Source organism: Genypterus blacodes, unplaced genomic scaffold (genome assembly GCF_046128005.1).
Source record: "Genypterus blacodes isolate CSIRO-AG114 ecotype Tasmania unplaced genomic scaffold, CSIRO-AGI_Gbla_v1 ptg000076l_1, whole genome shotgun sequence".
Classification (NCBI taxonomy): domain Eukaryota; kingdom Metazoa; phylum Chordata; class Actinopteri; order Ophidiiformes; family Ophidiidae; genus Genypterus; species Genypterus blacodes.
The window spans coordinates 7,487,754-7,510,377 of NW_027466885.1; the positions used below are offsets into that span (position 1 = coordinate 7,487,754).

Here is a 22,624-nt window from a genome sequence, read left to right on the forward strand (position 1 = left end):
GTGGTGGGGGTTAAAGAAAAAGGTATTGATGTGTGTATGCGTGTGTGTTGGGAGCTGGGCCGGGCATCGTTTGACATTTCCGTCTGGTTTCTGTACAATCACGTGCCTCCTGCAGCAAACAGTGATCTGAAAATGTTCTTACATAAACAGATCGTGCAGACAGATATGTGGTCGCACAAAGCAAAGAGAACCACCCAGTGAATACATTAAATGGTAACACAATCTGCTTTGCGTGTTTTTGGATCGTGGCTTCTCTAAGATCTGGATCCGGTCTGAACCACCAAACCAATCCGGACCGGCCCAAGGAAGCCTGACGTGCCTAATGGTTCATAGTTTGTGATTGTTAGTGAAATTGAACTTGCACAGATATTTACTAGTGTGTGTGTGTATCCAAGATGTGCAGACTGCGTGCTTAATGTAACACCATAGTGTGTCAGCCCATTGTCAGTTAGAGTTTCCGTGCATGCATTCCTGTGCTGTCAAGAGAAGCTAAACGCTGCGTTCAAGTGTTCCTAAAAAGTGGGAAAAACAAATTTCACAACGAGGAAATTACTGTAACTACTAGGAAAGTACTTGGTTGCCTTTCTCCTACTGAGATACCAGACTGTGTTGCTGAATGTGTGTAGTTATGATATAATAGTGATAAGATGATGAATATATACATTTCTTTATGGACAACGTCTTTTGATTCATGCCTGTTCAGGACCTCTAACCTTATGTAAAATTCATATGTGGATCAAATAAAAAAAGTTTAAGGAGCCTGTGTTAGATAGGTCCCATATCATGTTTGCAGACACAATAAAACTATTTTCAGACATATCTAAACACATTAAAACACATGTTAAGGCAGATTGGGTCATCGTCTCCTGTTCTCTCCACATACAATGATTTAGGATACATCCAGGTGCTGTGTTTGGTTACACAACACTGTCACATAAAGCAGAGACAGATAGGACAGGGAAGCTGCGAAGAAGAAGCTGTCCGACAGCTGCCGGCCTGCTTGGGTAACACTCCCGACAGGACCCCCTGAGAGGAGCCCAGCCTGGGGTAAACGTCTGCGCTCCAGTAAGGAAGGAGACTTCAAACGCTAGACCCAAAGAAGCGCCACCCCTCTTCAAGCTCCCGCTCCTGCTGTTCCCCTGCTGCTCCACGGGGGATCTCTAAAGAACCGTCCCAGCAGTGGCCACACCATGAGTCAGGCTCATTGCAACCTCACTGCCACCACACTCTCGCAACAGGTGTTTCTCCTCCGTCTCCTTGCGTACACTCATCTCCAGCGCGTTTCTACTTCAATGGATCGAAATGTGTGACATGTAGACAAATGCAACCGTAAACACCGGCCCTCAAACAACAACCCCTCTCACTTCATCCTTTCTTCCCGCCTCTCCAACTCTGCTGACTGTAAACAACAGCACACCAGGGGCAAGGTCAGACACCCAATTAAATTCTCGGCCTAACAGTATTTAGTATCTGCAGCTGAGTTTCTGGTAAATTGATGTTTTGTGTGTGTTTATGGATCTGACATGCGATAACAGTTGCCGTTATCTGTGACCAAATGGTGCTTTTGGCCTTGCAAAAAGGTTTTTACACATTCATCCCACCATATAAACTGTACTCATGGGCTATGGGAAAACTGATGCATTCCCAAACAGCTAACTGACAAAGAGAACAAAAACAGTGGGAACATCAGAGAGATTTGAAAGGCACAGGTAACGTCCGCTATGAAAGAAATCCAGAAACTCTTCAAAGCCGGCCTCATTACTTGAAAGAATTCATAAAAACACACTTTAATCCTGGCAAATGATGTCAAACATGTCATATTAAATCTACTTAAACCCTCTCCTGCTGCAGGGGACCCAGGCAGCCACAGCTGACGATCTAGGAGACAGGGCCCCTGGGAGACGGCTGTCTCAGCTGAGGACATTACTGCACGCAAAGACTAACACAAACACACACATACACACAATGTGGTTGTGGACAACAGTCGCCCTGTCATCTTCGATTGCTGATCGTTCATGTTGGACCAGCGACACCTCGCACACAGCTTAGTGGGTCCCGGCCCCCCTGGTGTCCCACTGCCGCCACGATGGGTCTGCCAAAGCTGTTACTTCAGCTCTGCAGAGCAAACACAGAAATCGCCCTGTCTAAAAAGCATGCTAGTATTTCCCTTTATGCCATAGTGTTTCATTTAGTCTTGTAACAGACCAATCTCAACAGGGTGAGTTGATCCTCCACAGTGACTCAGTAGACATCAAGACTGCGAGGTTCTGTCAGCAATCACGCACTCATGGATGCAAGTTTGACTGCAATTTCGACAACAGCTTGTATAAAAATAAGCCTGCAGCTGAAAATGGGATCTGAGCACATTAACTTTAGATACACAAAAACAACAGTATTAAACATAGGTAGACTGTTGTTTTGACAGTTTGTGCTGAGCCAGAACACTGCTGGCAGTAGTTAGTCTTTCTGCCTTTCTTAGTTTATTAATTATACAATCAAAATGTCATCTACTATTAACCAAAAGCAGAACTTCCAGTATAAAAATCATTTTGAGGCAAAATGGAGGATGTGTTGACAAACATCTTTTGCTCCCGGCGAGTCCCAGATAGTACAGCAGCCGACGGGCTCACATGTGTTGGGCAGATGGCACATAGGGTCAGAAGGAGCACCCGGCTGTATATTTTTCACAAATACAGGCCCTCCAGGAATGTCTGCACAAGGCCAAGGATCATGGCACCCAAGTACACTGGTGTGTGTTTCGCTGTAGGTGTGTATGTGCACTTGCTGATAAAGAGCAGGCCACTGTTGAAATTACACTCTGCTCTTCGTCACTAATGCTTAATAGCCAGCACCTGACTTTACCAGCTTTTTCCAGTCAGGTCACCAATTAAATAACATTGACATATAATTAATGGTATATAGCCATCAATGCTCCAGAGACCTGTGATTATGGACGGCCCACTGAGAATCCTCCAAAAAAATCCCAGTAGAAAGCCAGCGAGAGTGTGTTAACGGGAGAGGGACGCGACCTGGTGTACCGGGAGCATGTGGGGAAGCGAGAGGAGCGCACAGGCGAGGGTGTGACACACAAGCTCAGAGTTTCAACCTGAAACAATTGTGGACACAAACGGAAGAGAATACAAATAGCATTTTACACTGTTACAGTTGCATAACGTTGATTTTCGTTTTGATCGCAAACACAATACATCCACTCCCTAATTCATGTGTAAGAGAATATAGACTTCTGCCATTCATCCATAACTCCACAACACATAATTTACATTCTTTCTTCATGCATCACAGGAGTGTGAGGAGCATCACCCTTGGGCTACTGATCACTTTCAACTCAGTTGTCTAGCTGACATAAAACTGTCGAGAGCGGAGATAACACAGCAGGAAATACCAAGAGATGTATAATGAAGCTTGCAGCAGTCACAACGCATTACTGTACATGTACTGTGTGCACTGTGTGTGTATGGCCCGTATCCAGGAAAGTGTTATCAGCTCTTACTTAACAGCTCTCCCGCTCCATCTCATCAGATTTACAGTGTTTAATTACACAGATAAAAGTGAAGCGTGTGAATTCCATTTTGTGTGGGTGAGTGTATTAAGGCCAACATGTGCCACAGGAAACAAGCGAGACTCGGCCGCCCTCCAACTGCCTATCAGGCGCAAAAGATCGTTCTAAATGTTATAGACTGCACTTTTGAGATTAAGCCGCATATGAGGGAATCTGTTGTGGGTTACAAGGAACTCTCGGGGGGGTCTAGGAACATGCCAGCAACTGCACACCTTCCGCGTAAAGTCTCCAGCCCCATTACATGCCACGGTCACTCCAGCCCGTATCATCGCCAGCGTGCATACACTAACTTGGCAAACCCGGCCAAGCTGTGTACTTTGTTCAGCAAGTGTTGTGGGGGTGATAAGGGTGACCCCTCATTGTTAGATGCTCCCTTTGTGGTCATGGTCCTCACTGTACTGGGAATACAAAAAAGAAAGGCCTTCTCTAACAGTCAGTCATGCCCCAGTGATCCTGGCAACAACAGGTCCCGAGGACATGGATCTGCTTGGCCTATATTGGCTTGGCCCTCAGTTAGCGGCGGTGGCGCTAGCCCCCTGTCAGCTGTCCCATTCAGGGCCGGCCCGAGCCAACCCTTTATTAAAGCTTTGAAGACCGCTGAACAAAGAGGAGTCCTATGTTTAGATGATAGAATGTAAGCAACCAGTTTTCTGCTTGGGCAACACAACACAAAGAGCCTCCGTCTGAATACAGGCTGTAAGTGAGAGAGCGCGCGAGTTTGGAAACTGGAGGGAGGGAGAGCACGAGGGAAAAATGGCCAAGCTATACGTTTCAGAGCTCCGCCGTCCAGATTTCAGGATGGTGATTACTTCGATGGAGTGATAAGCATGGAGAGCTGCGAGCGTGTGTGTATGTGTGTGTGAAATTGGCTCGTCAGAGAAATGCAATGAGACACTGGTTAAGATACATTAGTGATTAATAAGGCCACAGAGCCAAGTCTATTCTCTTAATTTGAGGCTGAGACTCCTGCCAAAATCTAATGCACCCTATATACTACACCTCATTGAACCGGTAGTTACAGGGTAAGCATATGCACAAGAGATACTCGGGCTACTTTGCCCAGAAGGATGTGCCCTGCCATGAAACTTTTAGACTGAGTTTACAACATTTGCATAAGCAGGGATTGCATTGATTTTGAGGTATGACTGGGTTTAGATCTGGTTCTTGGAGGAAGCCCGACCTCCACAGGTGAAAAGAGGAGTGTGGAGATATAACAGCAAGTGGCCGTCGACGCATGAAGACCTTGTGATCAGCTGTATGAAGGTATACACACATGCGTACCTGGTCATGGCTGGCTTGGAGGGTGCTCCCGGTGCCATGGAAGGTCATTTGCACAGGGGAGAGGGTCAGGTAGGTCACAAAGTCCTTACCACTCTGCGCATCACTGTACTGCACCTGGAAGAGAGTGAAGGGAGGCTAAGTGAGTAACCCAAAAGCAAACATGACAGGAAGAGCCCAGTCAAAGCTCAAAACGCTCTCTGTGTGATATGGTTGAATGTCTGTGGAAGCGGCTGGCTTGAAAGTAAATCTTGCATGTCTAATTTCTCCCACAGAGCATTTGTGGACAATTTCCCCCACACCACACAGAGATTTGGGGTGTGTGTGTGTGTGTGTGTGTGTGTGTGTGTGTGTGTGTGTGTGTGTGTGTGTGTGTGTGTGTGTGTGTGTGTGTGTGTGTGTGTGTGTGAGTTTAGGAAGGGGGGGGGGCGGTCTGATGGGGGTAGTGATGACATCATTAATGACCCCTCATCATTGAGAGGTTAACTCTGCAGGCATTCCTAAATGCTGTGCAATCAGGACTGTTATGACATGATGCTCCTCAGGGACAGTCTGCTCCTGAGATCCAAGGGCTTTGGTAATACTGCCTGCCTGTCTGCCCCACTTCTCAGTAGGGCAGACAGGCATTGGCAAACACACACACCCACATGTACAGCGACTGTGTGTTTGAGCGTGTGTCAATGAGTGTCTCTCTATGTGTGCATCTGTTTGCTTGGCCTACTTATGCCAAGACAGCAGGGGACAATTTTGTCACAAATACCTACCAGTACTAAGCAGTGAGAGGGGCAATTCAAAGCAGCTTAACAATTTGACAAACAAATGTACTGAGACATATGGAAGAATTAGACTTTATAGCTTCAACAGTATGTATCAGCTCTTTTTATGCCAGAGGAACTTTTTCAGGAACCTTCCAAGGATTTTTAAATTGATAAATCTGGAATTGCTGGGTGGAGTTCGTAAGAGAGAACATTGCCAATTGGTCAAATGCAAGATTAAGGATTTGCTCCCAATGCTTATTGAAACTCGGAATTGCTCAAAGAAGTGCAAAGGGAAAATTAAGTAATGAAACAAGAAAAACGACCAGCACGATAACAGAAGTGTGGCATATTGCAGTGATAGAGAAAGCTGTGTTTGTGCTGATGTCAGTGTGTGTCATATCTACACAGTGTGTGTAGTTAAGTTTATATATTATCTAGTACAGTGGTCTCCAACCTTTTTGCCTCTGTGAGCTACTTTGACAAAATAAAAGTGTCCGAGAGCTCCTCATGTTTACATTATTGGTAACATTTATCCACATGGCTGATTCTCCCCCCAAACCAGCTGAAGAAGCGTCTTTTGTGTGAACATTTACAAAATGTCAATATCCAACACTCACATTTTGTATCAAATTGCACAACAGCAACATAAGCATGTTTTTTTCTGAATACATTTTCAGTGTCAAGCTCACACTAATGAATTCACATCTTATTAATCTCATAGAAAACAAAACAATGTTATTTTTTTACATTATTAGTAACTTATTTTACTATTTAACTAAGACTATACCTTTCATATTTCACATTTTCTGTCCACATATCACTGTCACAATTTCCCTTCACATTGCCTGTATTCAAGGAATTCCCTGTAGTTCCCATATCATCTGTACTTCACATGCATTCATTCTGTTCTGATGTTAGTGAGATGACAGAGAGTGTGGTACTGTTTTCATGAAGAATGAAAATAGTGTTGAAATGTTCTTGCAGTGAAGTATGTTCTCTGTCGTACAGTTTTGGAATGTCTTCCTGTTTACAAGAACACACACTGGATTGAGAGCCTGGGTGGAGCTTCTTTTTTATTCCAGTTGAATTGTTGGATGCACAGTTCTCATGTCTGTGAAGGTTTTATGTGGACCATGCTCGATGTGACGGCTTAATTCTGCATTCTACCTTTATGTTGTCACCATTGTTAAAATGCATCCAAATGCTTTTTTCCAGCTGTCACTCATCTTTGCTTCTCTCTGTCCTGCTCTGTACCTGTAGGAGACCGTCAGCACACCCCACCCCTCCCTGCTTGATGCTATGATCCTTGTCTGTCTTCACCTGAATTGGTCGAACGGCACAGCATCAGTTCAAATGTTCAGTCTTCTCTGTGTTCATGGCACAGAGAAGACCATCTGATCATTCTGTCTTGTATTAAGTTGCAGAAAAAATAAAAACGGCTCTCGGACCAGAGCCAGCTCCCATCGTTCACCTAAAAGAGCCAGCTCTTTGACACATAACACCCTGCTAGCAGTCGAAAGTCCCGTGAAAAGTTGCTGTGGCCTTTGGTGAAGTGGCGCTCTACAGACGCGTTCACACCGCAAATGAGACACACACACACAGTTGTCATTCACATTCTTACATTTTTTTTAATTCCTCATGAAAATAGTATATTTGTTGCTTTCTATTGGGGCTATTTTCGGGGCGGTCATCGTCAAATCCGTGCACTAGCTACTGGTAGCCTGCAAGCGACCTGTTGACGACCACTGATCTAGTATATCATTTCTTTGCTATAAATTTTTTTCCAGATACTCTTGAATTTACATGTGTGTATGTGTGTTTGTGCGCATATGGATACAAGCGTCTGTATATGATCTGTGACTGAAAGCTTCCAGAGAAAGTAGTGTCTGTCTGTCTGTCTGTCTGTCTGTCTGTCTGTCTGTCTGTCTGTCTGTGTGTGTGTGTGTGTGTGTGTGTGTGTGTGTGTGTGTGTGTGTGTCTTTCTGAATGAGTTATGATCCTCTGTGGAAAATTGTGTGTTTGTGCACGCGCACTTAAGTTTATGTGGGGGCTCCAGCCTGCCAGACACATGGAAGCCTGCCTATAAAGCCACAGACGCATCATAACATCAACAAACACGCAGATATGTGCAAACACGCAAAACACACGCGCGCACACGTACGGTACACACACGAACACACCTGCTGATGAGGATATGGACCCGCAGTGATAAAGTGTGGAATGCTATCTGTGATGTGTATGAATGATGGATGCAGTAAAGTGAGCCGTGGAAAAATCCTTCTTTGACAAGTTAATCTCTAATAAATTCTCCAGACTTCAACTGTAAGAAAAAAGAAAGAAAGAGGGGGAGCGGGAGGAGAGAAAGACAGGGAGGGTCTTTGCTTAAGCAAACACAGTGTGTGTTGTTCTTGGCTTTTCAGCGTTAAAGAACAGAGTTGTTTGGTTTCACTAATAAATCATTAACAAGAAGCCCCGTGTTGGAAGGTGGAAATGTGTGAATGGGCTGAAAATACAGCTTCTTGCAATTCAACCAACGTGGAAGGAAGTACTTGAAGCCTGTGCTGTAGTGTGTGTGCACGGGGAGACGCTCTTTGTGTGTGTGTCTGTATGTAATTGTCCACTATGCTGGTTCATTTAGGCAGCATAAAGGGCTGTGCTTGGAAGCCTGTGATGTATGTTGTAATCTTGCTGTCTGATCAGCGGGCACTCCGCTTGCTCCATCCATTGCAGGCTGTCAGGACTCCAGCCGAGGGTGAGGACCCCTCGCCGGTGCTGGAGTAAACAGACGCTCTCTCTCTCACACTCTCACACTCTCTCTCACACACACACACACACACACACACACACACACACACACACACACACACACACACACACACACACACTTGGATATATCACATTTCTAATCGTTGGAAACATCCCCCATTGTCTGTGTGCATGCGTGTGTGTGCTCACAGGGATTAAAGTGGAAAAATTTTGCAATCAGGCACTCAAATGTGTCTGCTTTTCTGCCATCTTAATCAAAACTGAAGCGGTGTAATTTACCAACAAGTCAATAAAGCTCTGCAGAGAAACTGGTACAGCAAACCAAAGCAGAGGAGTTTCAGAACAGTGACAAACCCACCCTATCATGGCATTTTAGAAGTCTTGGGGTGTAAGTACTGCATTAATGTTTATTCAACAAACACTATCAAATACTATACTTGTTGCATCACACACCGAAGGCCAAAACTTCAAATGTACTTGTTGTGACTGAATGCCTGTTTGAAGTCAGAATAAATCACTACATTTCTAACTTAAACAATATCGTCTTCAGTTTTCAACTTAGTATAGACTAAAACTAATATTCCAATTGTTTAAACCCACCTGTCCTATTATGGGCCATGGTGACCTGGAGCCATTCTCAGGGAGCCAAGGAACACCCTGAACAGGTTGCCAGTCCATCACGGGGCTGACACACAAACTCCCGCACACCTGGGAGCAATTTAGAGTTTCCAATTGACCTAACCTGACCCGCACAGAAAGGAACCCAGCAGTTTCACCTCAACAATCCGGACTTAAAATTGACGTCAAACATGAGCGATCAATAACTCTCTATCAAGCCCAGGCGGCGGAAAAGGCTCCTGGGGAATGGAAATGCTTGATCCCAGTGTTTGGTTGAAACTACCAGCAGCAAACTTCAATCAAGCTGAGAGGTCTTTGAAGATCAGAGGCAGAATCTCAGGAAGTCTTTAACACAAGGTAAGACGTTTTACGATGGTAGCAACTTACAATTCAAATTATTAAGAGCTATCCCGTTATGGAACATTGTGCTTTTGTGCATGTCTAATCATATTTCAGTCTCTGTTTCTTTCAGTACATGATTCATTCTGCTTTTTTATATCAGTTTCAAACCAGTTCTATGCAGTGTTTTGTCTTGCCTCTATCTTTACGGTTTTCTATGCATGCTCATTTTAGGGGCGACCAATCTAGGTTTTAATAAAGCTGATCACGTTCTATCTTAGGCCAGTAGTGCGATCTCACCCTCATGATTAGAGCAGTACTCTTACCAGCCTGTCTGCTTTCAGTGCATGTTTGCATAGATCTGTGAGTGCCATGCATTCTAAATAGGCCCAACTAATCATCCCACGTCTCGAGTGAGAAAGCAGACTCTAATCCACTTCCTTTGGAGACAAAAGAGAGGGAGAGTTACGCAAGGCCAGCGATTGATCAACATCACTAATGTGGAACGACCTTTGACATCTGGCTTCTAAGGCTGGTAGCTCCTCTTCAAATGCTCATCTTAATTTGAACAAACACAAACATGCACTAAATGAAATGTAATTACACTCACAAGGACACACAGGAATGTATTCAGTGCAGAAACATTTCCGTGCACACCCACGCATACAAATGTATGTTTAAAGGATGAGCAATTGCAAGGACAAACCTGCAGCCATGTTGCACATAAAAACTGCTCGCACATTAATATCCATTAGCACTGTGTTGTACACTGCTGTCAAGGTAACAGAACAAACAAAAATGTGAATTGCGTGATTGTGATGTTGTAAGACATAAAACCGCAGGGCTCGAGCAGAGAAATAAGCTTGATTCCTCACAGAGCCAAGTACAGAGCAGTGAGAGTGAAATAGCATAAAATTAAAACTTAGAAAACTAGAAATAAACAAATCCACTCAGCCGAGGGATACTGTCATTGTCAGGGAGAAGTAATTAGAGGTCCACGGTGAGCCACTTCAGTGGAGACCTCAGAGGTCAAGAGTGTTTAAAGCACATTGTTAATATACCTTTCACTTTTCCTAATGGCAGAGGGTTGGGGACAAACAAATCTGCTACTCTGGAGACTTGGAGCGCGCTTTGCCAGAATCACACAAAAGTGTCATGACAACGAGACAAAGCAAGTTCCGAATTCAATAGAGCTAAGACACAAAAGTCCTCCCAGGTCATTATTGAAAACTCCACACAACAGAATAGGTTTCTCCACCTTTTTATACAACACAGAAACCTTGAGAAATGAGCACAATGATGCCACAATGTAACATTGTATCCCAAACAAGAGCAGAGATTGAGTTAGGGCACCTTATATCTGTATTTATGTAAACTAGAGCCTTTTAGCCTGGGCTTACATTTTGCTGACATTAATGTAGTATATCTGCAATGGTTGCGAAAGATGGCAGTAACATGCATTGCATTATTCATAAAGAAACTTTTTGCTCTTACACCTCCTGCAAACTGCAATCTTGGCACGTTGTGTGAGATCGTTACAGGAAAACCTTTCTGACACGGTCAGAATCTTGTTGCAGGGTGTCTTTGGATGTAAGGGTGCTGATTGGCCTGGAAAATTGACATGCTTGTTAACCTTTGCCTATGGGATCCTTTATAATGTTAATTTCTGTCACTTTGCATCCAACTTCAGAACTGCACCTAAGTTTGAGCTTTAACTCATTATCCAGAGTAACTTGGCCAAAGAAATCTGCAGGAAAAGCCAATGATATTGTGCCATTGTCAATCATTTCCATTAAAACATTTGGTTCTCTGTGTGCAGTTTGTGAAAGCACTCACTCAGCTTGGAGAAGGAGTCAAAACCCATGGAAGAATGCAGGCCTCAGTGTTTCTGAGAACATCGTCTGGTGTGCAGATAATGAAGAGAACTGTTTGGATTCAGGTCAACACACCCTCCATCTCCCCATGCTGGGAGTGGGCTGGCACAGAGCTGCTATCTTTGCCTAGTGTTACCCATTAGAGGAAATATGATCTATACTATCAAAATACAAGAACAAAGGCAAGTAAAAAAGAAAAGGGGATATGCTCCATATACAAATTTATCATGCATTGTGTTGCCATTTGAGGATATTTGATTTAAAGGCTTCATTGTGGTGTGAAAACATTGGCATTATTTGGCCAAACTCACAAACGCACACACAGGCACGCACACAGTGGGCCACCATGTAAGCAGAGAGACTGTGCGCCGAGCCAGCACAGCATTAACAGTCTGATTTATACCACCGACAAAAGTTGTTTTCAAAGATCAGTCTTCACACAAATATGCCGCACAGCACAGCTGGAAGACATCACCCTGCCGCAAAAATCAAATGTGCTGGGATTAGCCATCACAAAATGTATTTTCTAACGCAAATCCCAGAGTAAACACAGGGCAAAGGAATGAGATGATGGCAAGGACGTTGGAAAGAAACTGCTACAGCCTTTGAACGCCTATACCACATTGGGAGTTTAATGTTGATACAGAGATGAGATCGGGAAAGGGAGCAGAAGGAGGCGGAGGGTAAAAGGGGGGGGGGGGGGAAAGAGGGGAAGAAATTGCCAGGCAGGGTACAAAGGTGTAGTCGGCACCATCTGAAGTGGTTTCCTTACACAGCCAAAGAAGGAAGCGGAGGGAGAGAAGAACAAATGGCACGAAAGTGAGAGAAATCCTGGGAACCGTCCGGAGTGGATATCAAAACCAGCTACCCGCCAAGGATAGTGTTTTCATTAACATGGGATTTCCAACACAGACATATAAGTACTGATTCCAATAATAAATTATTGCCCTCCCTTTTCTCAAAATCCCTCTCCCACACTGAGCCCGTCTTTGTTAGATAACACATCCCCCAACGATCGCTATCTCTGTTGTGTTACTGTCTGGGTTTAGCAGGTGGACCCAACTGATGGACTGATACCATATATCGCCGGTTCACACACTCACAACCTGGGAATGTCATCATAGTTGCACATTGCAGATTTGTGACTGACATACATGACAGGAAATTAACACTTAATTTAAAAAATGTGGCAGTCTTATGTAACTCATGTTCTCATCTGGCCTGTGCAGAGACGTATGCACGTGTAAATAAGTGCTCGTCGTCGCTCAGTATGTTTACATGCACGCTGCCCTCCATGCAGAATGTGCTGTATGCATAGATGGGATTCCATTAATTGGATTCCATTTTCATTAAATATTCATGAATCATTGCTCAATAGGCTTATGGGAGGAATTACACCTTGTGAGGAGCTGAGAGTGTTTACATGCATGAATAAACAGACTTAACATCTAATTATCTTCTACTCAAAGCACAACAATAACACTTTATTTATAATTCAATTCGATCTGGATATGGTATTTTAGTTAAGATACTTGTCCGTGAGAATTGTGCATGTCAACAAAGTGAACTCAATGTTTCCACTTTTCACGGTGCACCATTTATATGGAATTGGACTCCACCCACCAGCCGCTGTGCACTGACACCAAGTTATCCATTAACCACGCTGAGTTACACAATGTTTTTGACTTGCATACTTTGGAAACCATTGTCAAGCTAATAAGATAAGATAAGATGAGATAAAAGTGTATTATCCCGAGGGAAATTACTGTGCAACAGAATGAAAACTAGAACGAGAAATCACCAAAACTAGTGAAATATAGAAAAACGGGCAAGAGTGCATGCAGATAATAAGTGCACACTATAAGGGGTATAAGGTACATAATCGGAAAACAGTACATGACAGTACAAATACATAAGGATATATATGTCTAAAAACTAAAGACTCAAAAAACTAGAATAGTGATTTTGTACTTGTGTAGCAATGTTAAATAGTCCAATGTTGGAATTGAGGAGGATGGATCTGACCTGCCTTCACAGGGTCTGTATTGTAAAGAAATGAAGGGTAATCAATCTACCCTGGTTTAATAAGCATCTGCCCACTGACTTAACTAAGGAGAAGAAACACACCTTCCCCTCTGTGCAGGCGATGGTTGATGATTTACTCCAAGTATTTGTCTGATGACACAAGCTGTTTCCATATTAAAGTGGCTTTTCATTCACACTTGCTTTCCCTCCCTGCCCCTTTCACTCCCCTCTTCTTCATCAAGTCGCACAATCACTAAATCTCTCCGGCTCTACCAGTCCACGTTCAGACGGGGACGAGAGAGAGAGAGAGAGAGAGAGAGAGAGAGAGAGAGAGAGAGAGAGAGAGAGAGAGAGAGAGAGAGAGAGAGGGAGAGAGAGAGAGAGACTGTTAAACACACCTCTCTGTTCTACATCAATCTCCTTTCTTCCCCCACCACTTTAAGCTGTGACCATCATCTATCAGTGCAGGGAAACAGATTCAAGATGAACATATGAGTATGTGTGGGGTGAAGGACTAAGATGAAGAATAAATCAGCAGTTTCCATCAATCAATATTCTTTTATATAAGAATCTGTTGCTCATTTTGAAATGAAGTAATAAGCAATTATGTGAGGCGGCGGCAGTCCCGGGATGAGTTAATTAAGTAATGTGATGGCAGAATAAATGGGCAGCTGGTGATTGCGATGCTGGGGTCAAAACCTACATCTCCTCCAAACCACACAAAACACGCTGTGGAAGCACGGGAGAGCAATGACGGCAGGGGCAATATCAGCTAAGGAACAGCTCATGATGGAGGATCAGAAACACATGACAATAAAGTGGAGAGAGAGATAGGAACAAAGACAAAGAGCAAGAGAGACAATCTGTACTTCACCCTTGGTCCATGTGTTGTCCATTACCTCCCGCTCTTTTGTTTCTGCCCTACTTCCAGTGTACATACCCGCAGTGCCAGCAACACGCCAGCCAAATTAATAGGAAATACACACACATGCAAACACACTTGCGTTTAAGTGCCAGCATCCTTGCTCCAAGCTGGCGTGAGTACAGCACTGTTGCTTATCCAGTCAGAGCTTCCACCAGGGGCTATTTTCCAATCAAATCAAAAGAAGGGCTTAGCAGGTAGGCCTGTGCCTTTGTTTGCGGAGCAGGATGGATGAAACAGACACTATGAGAATGTCCTCAGTGCTTGCTGAGTTGCCTTAATCTAGTGTTGGGCGGTCCCTGTAATCCCCTCACTTGGGTAACATAATTAGATTACAAAAACAAAGTAACTAATCAGACTGGGAGATTATTATCAAATTACCAACAAGCGCTTATTGTTGCTCAGTGTGGTCGGGAGAGGGCCAACCCGACACAAAGCGCCGCGTGACGTTTCCTCGTCCAGTGGAAAAGCAGACAAGTGCACATTCTGGCAAAAACAATACAAAATGTGTGGCGTGTGTGGCCACATTTTGCCCACAAAAACACATAAACCCTCAAAGTCTGCCCAGCAAGGCCGTGTAGGCAAGCCCAGGTTCTCATTACAAACCCACATGACATGAACCATCCCCTCAATGAAACTCATTCTGTCTGCATGTCTCAATTACAGCCTGAATTCCCCACTTCACACACACACACACACACACACACACACACACACACACACACACACACACACACACACACACACACACACACACACACACACACACACACACACACACACACACACACACGTGGAAAAGCAAATACTGTATGTGAAAACATTGATTGTGTGCATATTTACTTACATCTGTATATGCAAGGATGGAGAGACAGAAATGCAGCTTGAGTGTTTGTAGGTGTGTAGATTATGTCCAAGCATGAGAATGACATAGATAAGGCTTAACCAAACTCTTCCATTCGTGCTAAACAGAACCTGCTGTGTGTGTGTGTGTGTGTGTGTGTGTGTGTGTGTGTCTCCATATGTATCTGTGTGTGCAAGTGTGTTTGGGCTTGGCCAGGCAGCAGAGCTCTCTCAGGTTACACACACACAGGAAGGCTCAGAGCAATAACAAAGGCCTTTCAAAGGAACCCTCAGCAGGTTAAGATAAAATGTTTTCGCTCAAACTGATAAAAAGCATCTGCGGCTTAAATGAGCAGGGCCTGGTATTAGTGGCACAGCATGCACTGCTGACTGGCCAACGCGGCTTAAAACAGACACCGGCTCGTCTGTCTCTCACACAGGACCAGCATTAAGGGCAGTGTGAAGCTGTCAGTTGTTTATGTGTGTTTGTGTGGGTGTGTGCCCTGTCCAGTAATGACAGAAGCACCGGTGAGATTTGGTTCCAGATCTTCATTCACTGCTTGCCAAATATGTCCACAGTGAAAGACACATAGGGTGCTCGCAAAGCAGGTCTACAGAGTTCCCATTGGTCCACTTGTCCTGTCAGGATACCCGTCTCATTATTACTAGGATAAGTATTAGTACGCAGACTACACCTGAAAACCTGTTAAAGTGTATTATGTGTGTGAGTGACTGTTCTCCTTCATATAACCACACAGGATGACCGACCTTTTCCTAGACTTGTTCCTCCTTGTGTCTTACCTGGAAGCCCTGGATGCGTGCCAGGTAGTCCAGCTGTTGTGCAGGCTGCACCGAGACGCCGCAGGCCATAGGCGGGCTCTTCCCCTTCATGGCCATGGAGGCTTCAGCTGTGGGTGACTGACCGTTCAACAACAGCTCCCTGGCCATGGTGGCAGTCGGGCTGGGCGAAGACGCCGAGCCCCCATAATAAGGGGGGTGTCCTGGGGGCAGCGGGGCAGAGCAGGGCCCCATGTCTTTGGATGGTAGGTAGCTGACGGAGCTGTTACCACCCGGTCCTGGGGCACTGCCCCCCTGCTTTCTGCTGGCTTCCATCTCCTGGTACACATCTGGGCTGAGGTGGAGGAGACCTTTCTGGGCTGGAGGGGTCAGAGAAGGGGGGCATGGGGGGTGGAGAGATAAATTGTTGGATAGATGGAGGAGGAAGATTGAGATGATGAGGATGAAGTGAGTAGGGAGAAGAACACACAATAAAGGAAAAGTGAAGTATTGACCAGATCTCATGTTTAACAAAAAGTGCCAGAAAGACATAGAAGATGGGGGGATATTAGAGAGAGGGGGAGAGAGAGAGAGGGGGTCATTAGAGCTCACATAAACGTCATCAAAATGATTTACACACATTCCTCTGTCAATCAACCAAACAATGGATAGGTGTGTTTGTGTACGCTTATACGCAAATGTGTCACTTGGCATGCCTGTGTGTTTGTGTGTGTGTGCACGCATGTGTGTTGGCTCCCAAACTGGCATTCCATCACTGAAAGTAGATGACATTTTCATGTGGTTTGGCAGTTCCAAGCACTATCAAAGTGTCTGCTGGGAAAAGCACAGAGTCTCTTTATTTCTCACTTTCAAACACAAACACGCACACAGTCACGAACGGAGGATCTACCAATATCAACAGAATAGCTATGACTTCATCATTCTTGGATGATGGGAAAGAAGCACCGTCAGCTAAATGGCATCCTGCTACACCTCGGATGTGTCTTAAAATGCGGCCTGTCAGCCCTCGAAGACACGTGTGGTCAGAGATGAAGGTTTTCCTCTGAATATTCCAGTGGATCACTAATCTCAGGGATTTGGATTTAGAGGAAGAGGAGTATTTGTCGCCCGACCGGTTTCTCTTTAACGCACACAGCTCGATCCAGACAAGCTGAGGTCTAAGCCAGCTGAGCAGAACATCGCTCCAAGGCAGAGTTACGATCCAGATCCTTTGGACAAATCTCATCCGTTTGTCTTGGCTTCCCGCACTGTGAGAACCCCGTCCAAAAATGATCAAGACAGGTGGAAGGAGGAAGCATCAAACATGTTATATTTCATCACTATGTGACAGAGTACAGCGTATTAGACAAGAAAGAAGGAGAGGTGAGCAGGGAGAGAGGAGATATTATGGGATAAGAGAAATGGGAAGGAAACGGAAAAGAGGAGAAGGATGGATTGGGAGCCAGGTCTGATGGAGGAGGAGGTGGGAATGTGTGGATGTGAAAACCATAAAGAGCCTCCGAAGCCCAGCCAAGGTCACCAGAGACAGGAAGAACAGCTGTGTGTGCGTGTGTGTGTCTGTGGGGTTGTGTCTGTGCGCTTGTTTTTGTGTGCGTGTGTGGACCAACAGCTGGGGGAGAGCACCGCAGCGAGTGCATGACTGACAGGCCACTTCCTGTTTGAGTTAACATTACCGCCACACATCCACACACATGCACGCGCGCGCACACACACACTTGCAACAGGAACGAGGACAAACGCAACTTTCGCACAACCCGAGCTTGTAGTAAACCAAAGTGGGTGGATGTTGCTTTACTCTCCCTTGTCTAGAGTTTCTGGGAACCTGCAGACAGTATTTCCCATTATGGACAATCATGTTTGTACTTCCACAAGTGGAGAAACGCTGTAGGAAATGGCAATGAAATCCAAGACTTATTACTCATACTACAACAAACGACCCGATGCCAACAATGACACAACAGCGTGATCGCCCCCCTCCTCGTCCCCCAACCACGATGACAACTTGAATTTGAAGTTACAAGGGTAAAGCTTGCAGGCCCGTTCGTTCTGAATGAAGCGTCATAAAAAAATTTAAGTTGTCCACCAACATGACATCAGCAGTGGACGCAGAGGGTGGCAGGGAATGGGGGGGTGGGGTGAGAAGGGGTTAGTGAAGAGGGCGTGCATGTCCGCCTGCATGCATGCTTGTGCGGACGTTTGCCATTTCACCACGCCGGGCAGCGAGGAAAAGGGAGAGCGAGGGCGAGCGAGACAACTAAGACAAGACAAGTAAGATGTGGGGAATGAGAGAGGGAGAATTGATGGAGTGTGAATGAAGGAGTGAGAGTGAGGGAGAGCGTGTTCGCAGTGTTGGTTCCAGGCGGTTTTTCGGAGGGGTCCCACCCAGGCTCGGCGTCCGGTGGGCCAGGGGAACGCTGGAGGGAAGCCAGAGCCAAGCATGAGACTGATCGAAAACAGATAGGGCCGGAGCCCAGCACTATAAATCACCACGGTGGAGCAAGACCTTCACATAATTCACACATGCACACAACGCACATACACCCATGCACATGTGCGCACACACACAGACACACACACAGTCACACACACAGCAGGAAATGAATTGTGGCAACTCCAGTGAAAAGCCCAGCAATCCCCATGGGAATAGAAGGGAGAAAAATCACTCTCTTCTTACTTCTTTTCTTCTTCTTTCTATTTACGCTCCGTTCCTGTCTTTAAGTCACTGTTGTAGCGCCACATCTCTCCCACAGCGAGGGACAGAGCCACACACACACACACACACACACACACACACACACACACACACACACACACACACACACACACACACACACACACACACACACACACACACACACACACACACACACACACACACACACACACACACACACACACAAAAGTTACAAGTAGGCACAAAATCACATAGAAACAAATGGACACAAATGCAAAGCTGCAGGGTTTTCTACTTATGTTATGCGGTTTTAAAAAGTAAGAGAAGAAGATGCCAGCAATGAGATAACCAGACACCAGACACATTTACCTACTTTCTCTCAATGTGCCTTACACGACGCAAATGCTCTTTGTGTGGGGGCTAAGCTGATGCGCATAACCTTACATAACGCACATACATCCTTGACCTACTTCCCACACATACATAACAACATGTTCCAAGTCTTCATTTAAATTCTGTTCCATTCTGAAGTGCTGCAGTGCTATTATGAATTTGGATAATTATCACAAGCAAATTAGAGGTCCTACAGTCGCCGTCTCCAGCTGTAAGACTGTTGATTTGGTGGAACCTTGCCGATAATCTGTGACACCAGAGTTCAGCCTCCACAACCCAAGAACATGAGACATGATTGACATCTGAGGAGGTGATTCCCCCCGCTGCTACATTGTGGACATTTTTGGGGGGGTTACAGGTTTCTCCAAAAAGAGACAGCATCAGTAGAGCTACATGGACTGACATTTGGATTCCTACCACAATATAATGAGGATTTCCACAAAAAGTACAACACTGTCGCTATAAGTCCGTTGTTGTTTGCAGGATTCAACAAAAGTGCATATTTCTGCATCTAACCCTGTGTTCTGTTGTTTCTATCATTTAATGAGCTGGGGTGGTTACGCTTGGCACCAAATGCACAACTATGACATGAGTGTAGAAAAGAGTTAAGCTAAGCCTACACCATACACCGCAATGCTGGCACACACACACACAAACACACGCACATACACGTACATACACAGACAACTGAGACCAGCTGTTTCTGTTTGAAGTTGAGTTGTAAATGGTGTTTATGTAATAAACATTATTCAGACATTAGCAATGTGCGAGTCTTATGAGCTTTGGAGAACTTTAAAGGGCTAATTTGCAGATAGTTAAGCCTCATGCTGAGTGAGAGATAAACTATAACTAGGAATGGCTCCGGCCCAAAGCTGCGTTCAGAGCCAACGTGTGAATAATCATCAAATAAAGAAGACTTCATTTCCCAGGGGACGGCGCTCCGCAACACACTGGGCAGTTCCTGGAGCCTGGGCTACCATGGAAACCACCAATGGTGAAATTGTTTATCCAAATGAACAACCATTTAACCATAAACATAATTTAGATGACAGGCCTTTCATAAAATGTGACTTTATTACAGATATGAGCACCATATAAGCTTCAGAGCTGCGCCAAGGGAGGGCTCTCTTTTGAATACGATCGGAATCGGGATCAGCTGTAAGAAGTCCCACAAATCCACCTTGTATTTTTCAACACAAGAAAGCAGAAACATCAGAGGCATTACTCTGTCCAGGCAGTAGTGGGATACTCTCTGTGTCAACGGAGCACTGCCAAGAGTCTCTATTAGACCAGAGTGACGACAGCACATTCGGATCTAATAAGGCTATCTGTTTGTTTTCCACTCCGCTGCTTCACAGCTCGCAGACTATTCATTTGTCCCCTCCACTGCTTTTTCTCGCCGGCATTTACTTTGCTGCTAAGACGGAGCTGAATAGAGTGTGACAGAGAGAAAGACACACAGTGAGTCAAAGAGAGAGAAAGAAACTGCTTGCAGTGTGTCTGGGAAATCACCACAAATTAATCTCAGATATTGGAATGAACATAAATCTGCGACGGCAACACCCTCATTATGGATTTGTGCGCAACGTACAACACCTATAATAAACATTAACTTCCAGAACATGTGGAACAAATGGAGGAAAAAGTCCTGCCAGGTTCACAAAGACCTGGGCAACTACTGCAAAAAGGAGTTTGGTCTCTGGAAATAGCATTTTGACTTAGGTGGGAGTGAGGCTTTCCCGTTGTTTTTATTTTGATTGTGAACAAGGCAGCTAACTTAACAACAGTTGCAGTTGATCAGGAGCAGCTGTTTCCTATCAAATCATATTCTGACACATCTCTGTTGAGGCTCCTTTCAGCCCCAACCTTCTCTGCAATGACGTGTCTCTCACAATCGCCTCATAAAACAATTTCGTCTTCGCTTGGAGTCCAACATGCCCCAAATCTTTCCAAATTAGGTGATGATGGGTTTGTTTTTCCATTTTAATATCTCTATCAGACTTCATATCTGGCTCTGGTTAAGGCCGAGGCAGAGACAGAGGCACTCAGCTGACTTGGCTGGTTGGAGATTCAGCTTTCCCCGTCACTGCATCTTTACTATTCACCCGATATGGTCAAGGCTCAACTGCTACCTGGGCTGCAGAATCATCATCATTGCAGACACGGCTAAGATGGTGGAGCATTAGGGTTGTAGCTGACAAATGATACATGTTGAATTTCCCTCGGGCAGCTGAATAGTTTGTGCATTTAATCAGGATTATTTAAGGGAGCAGCCTCTGAAATCATGACACCATATGCCAAACAGATGTTGCAGCTGAATCAACCATCTTTACAACCCTTACGCTACTTAGTGACTCAAGAAGGATATTTATTATTAGGGCCCCATCATGGTTGTATTCAATGTGTGTGCATGTGTGACAGAGGAAAAATGTGTGTTTAATGTTGTAATTGTAGCTTGTTTATGGACCGTGAAGTCGCTTTATCAGCGTACATGTGAAATCCAATGATCAATTGAGGAATGTATGTGACCTGTAGGAATTTGCGCTCTCCTTGGTACTGAACTGGTTTTACTGCAATCACAACACACTTTGTTTCAGTCCTAATGGAGTATGCGATTGTATCCGTGGTATTTGTGTGTGTGTGTGTGTGTGTGTGTGTGTGTGTGTGTGTGTGTGTGTGTGTGTGTGTGTGTGCCTGTGTGTGTGTATGTGTGTGTTAATCCTGAGTGAAAGGGTACATCTTTGCCCAGGAAGGCAGTGGACTCCCTGGAGGGCCTCAATGTGCCGGCCCTGTAAGCCTGCGTGAATGAGCCTGAATTCACAGGCTCTCCACGAGGACGCACGGCCAATTAAGCTGACAGTCAGAAGCCCATTGACCAGTCACAGAGATTAAACGCCGGGCCATCTCCACCACTAAAACCGGCCCAGCGATGGAGGGAGCAATGGGGAAGAGGTGGGGAAGAAAGAGAGAGAAAAGGGACAGAGACATAAAGAGATGTGCAGATACTCACTGTTAGTTGTTGCTTCAGTAAAAGATGCCTTTTGTCCGTTCCAGCCTTTGTTGTCCATCTGCAGCAATGCAAAAGAGAAGGGAAGAAAGGGGGGAGGTAAGAGAGACGTAGAGAAGGGAACAGACAGCTTCTTCACGCATGTCAGACAAGTTCCTTTCTACTGTTTGGTCCACAAAGAGACGAGTGCTCACAGACGGGGATGCTTAAGGAGCAGAGTGTTTGTCTAGGACAGCGGCTTAATTAGGGGTTTTGTCAGTGTTCATTACTTAAAAAAGTCTCTATTCACTCTGTTACTTTTGCTACCGTATGAGAAACTCACAAACACACACACACACGTGACCATGTGTTGAACAGAATAAACAAATCATTTCTGATGTGTGCGACAGCTGAGGAGATGACATGGCGGTAAACAAATGTCCCCCCTCGCACCACCACCACCACCCGAACCACCACCTCCACAGTCTCTTCACATCTTTTGCTTAGTTCACCCTAAATCCCACGGTGGGAATGCAGCTCCCAAAAGAACAGACTCAAGGGGAGGCAGGGAGGGAGAGATCTAAAGGAAAACAACCTATCCTAAGAAACAGGAGCTTGGCAAACGCTGTTTGATCATTCCATAGAGCTCGGGGTTGTCTGAGGATCTAGAGAAAAGTGGGCTGCCAGCTAACTAACTCTTATAGAGACATCTCCATAGCTGTCAAGCCCATGCACAACGGGGGGAGAGAAAAAAAAAAGGCCACAGACGC

At 45.1% G+C, this 22,624-nt stretch overlaps 1 protein-coding gene across 2 annotated transcripts in view; it reads right to left on the reverse strand.

The window, feature by feature from the left end:
* The window catches only part of stau2 (staufen double-stranded RNA binding protein 2), a 70,263-nt gene that overhangs the window by 17,286 nt on the left and 30,353 nt on the right, over window positions 1-22,624 (reverse strand). For both annotated transcript variants that reach the window (XM_076158283.1, XM_076158282.1), the window contains exons 11-13: window positions 21,879-21,936; window positions 15,805-16,160; window positions 4,862-4,975 (exon numbers count right to left, since the gene is read on the reverse strand). In XM_076158283.1, coding sequence (XP_076014398.1) covers window positions 4,862-4,975; window positions 15,805-16,160; window positions 21,879-21,936 — 528 coding nt within the window. The remainder of the gene's footprint in view (window positions 1-4,861; window positions 4,976-15,804; window positions 16,161-21,878; window positions 21,937-22,624) is intronic.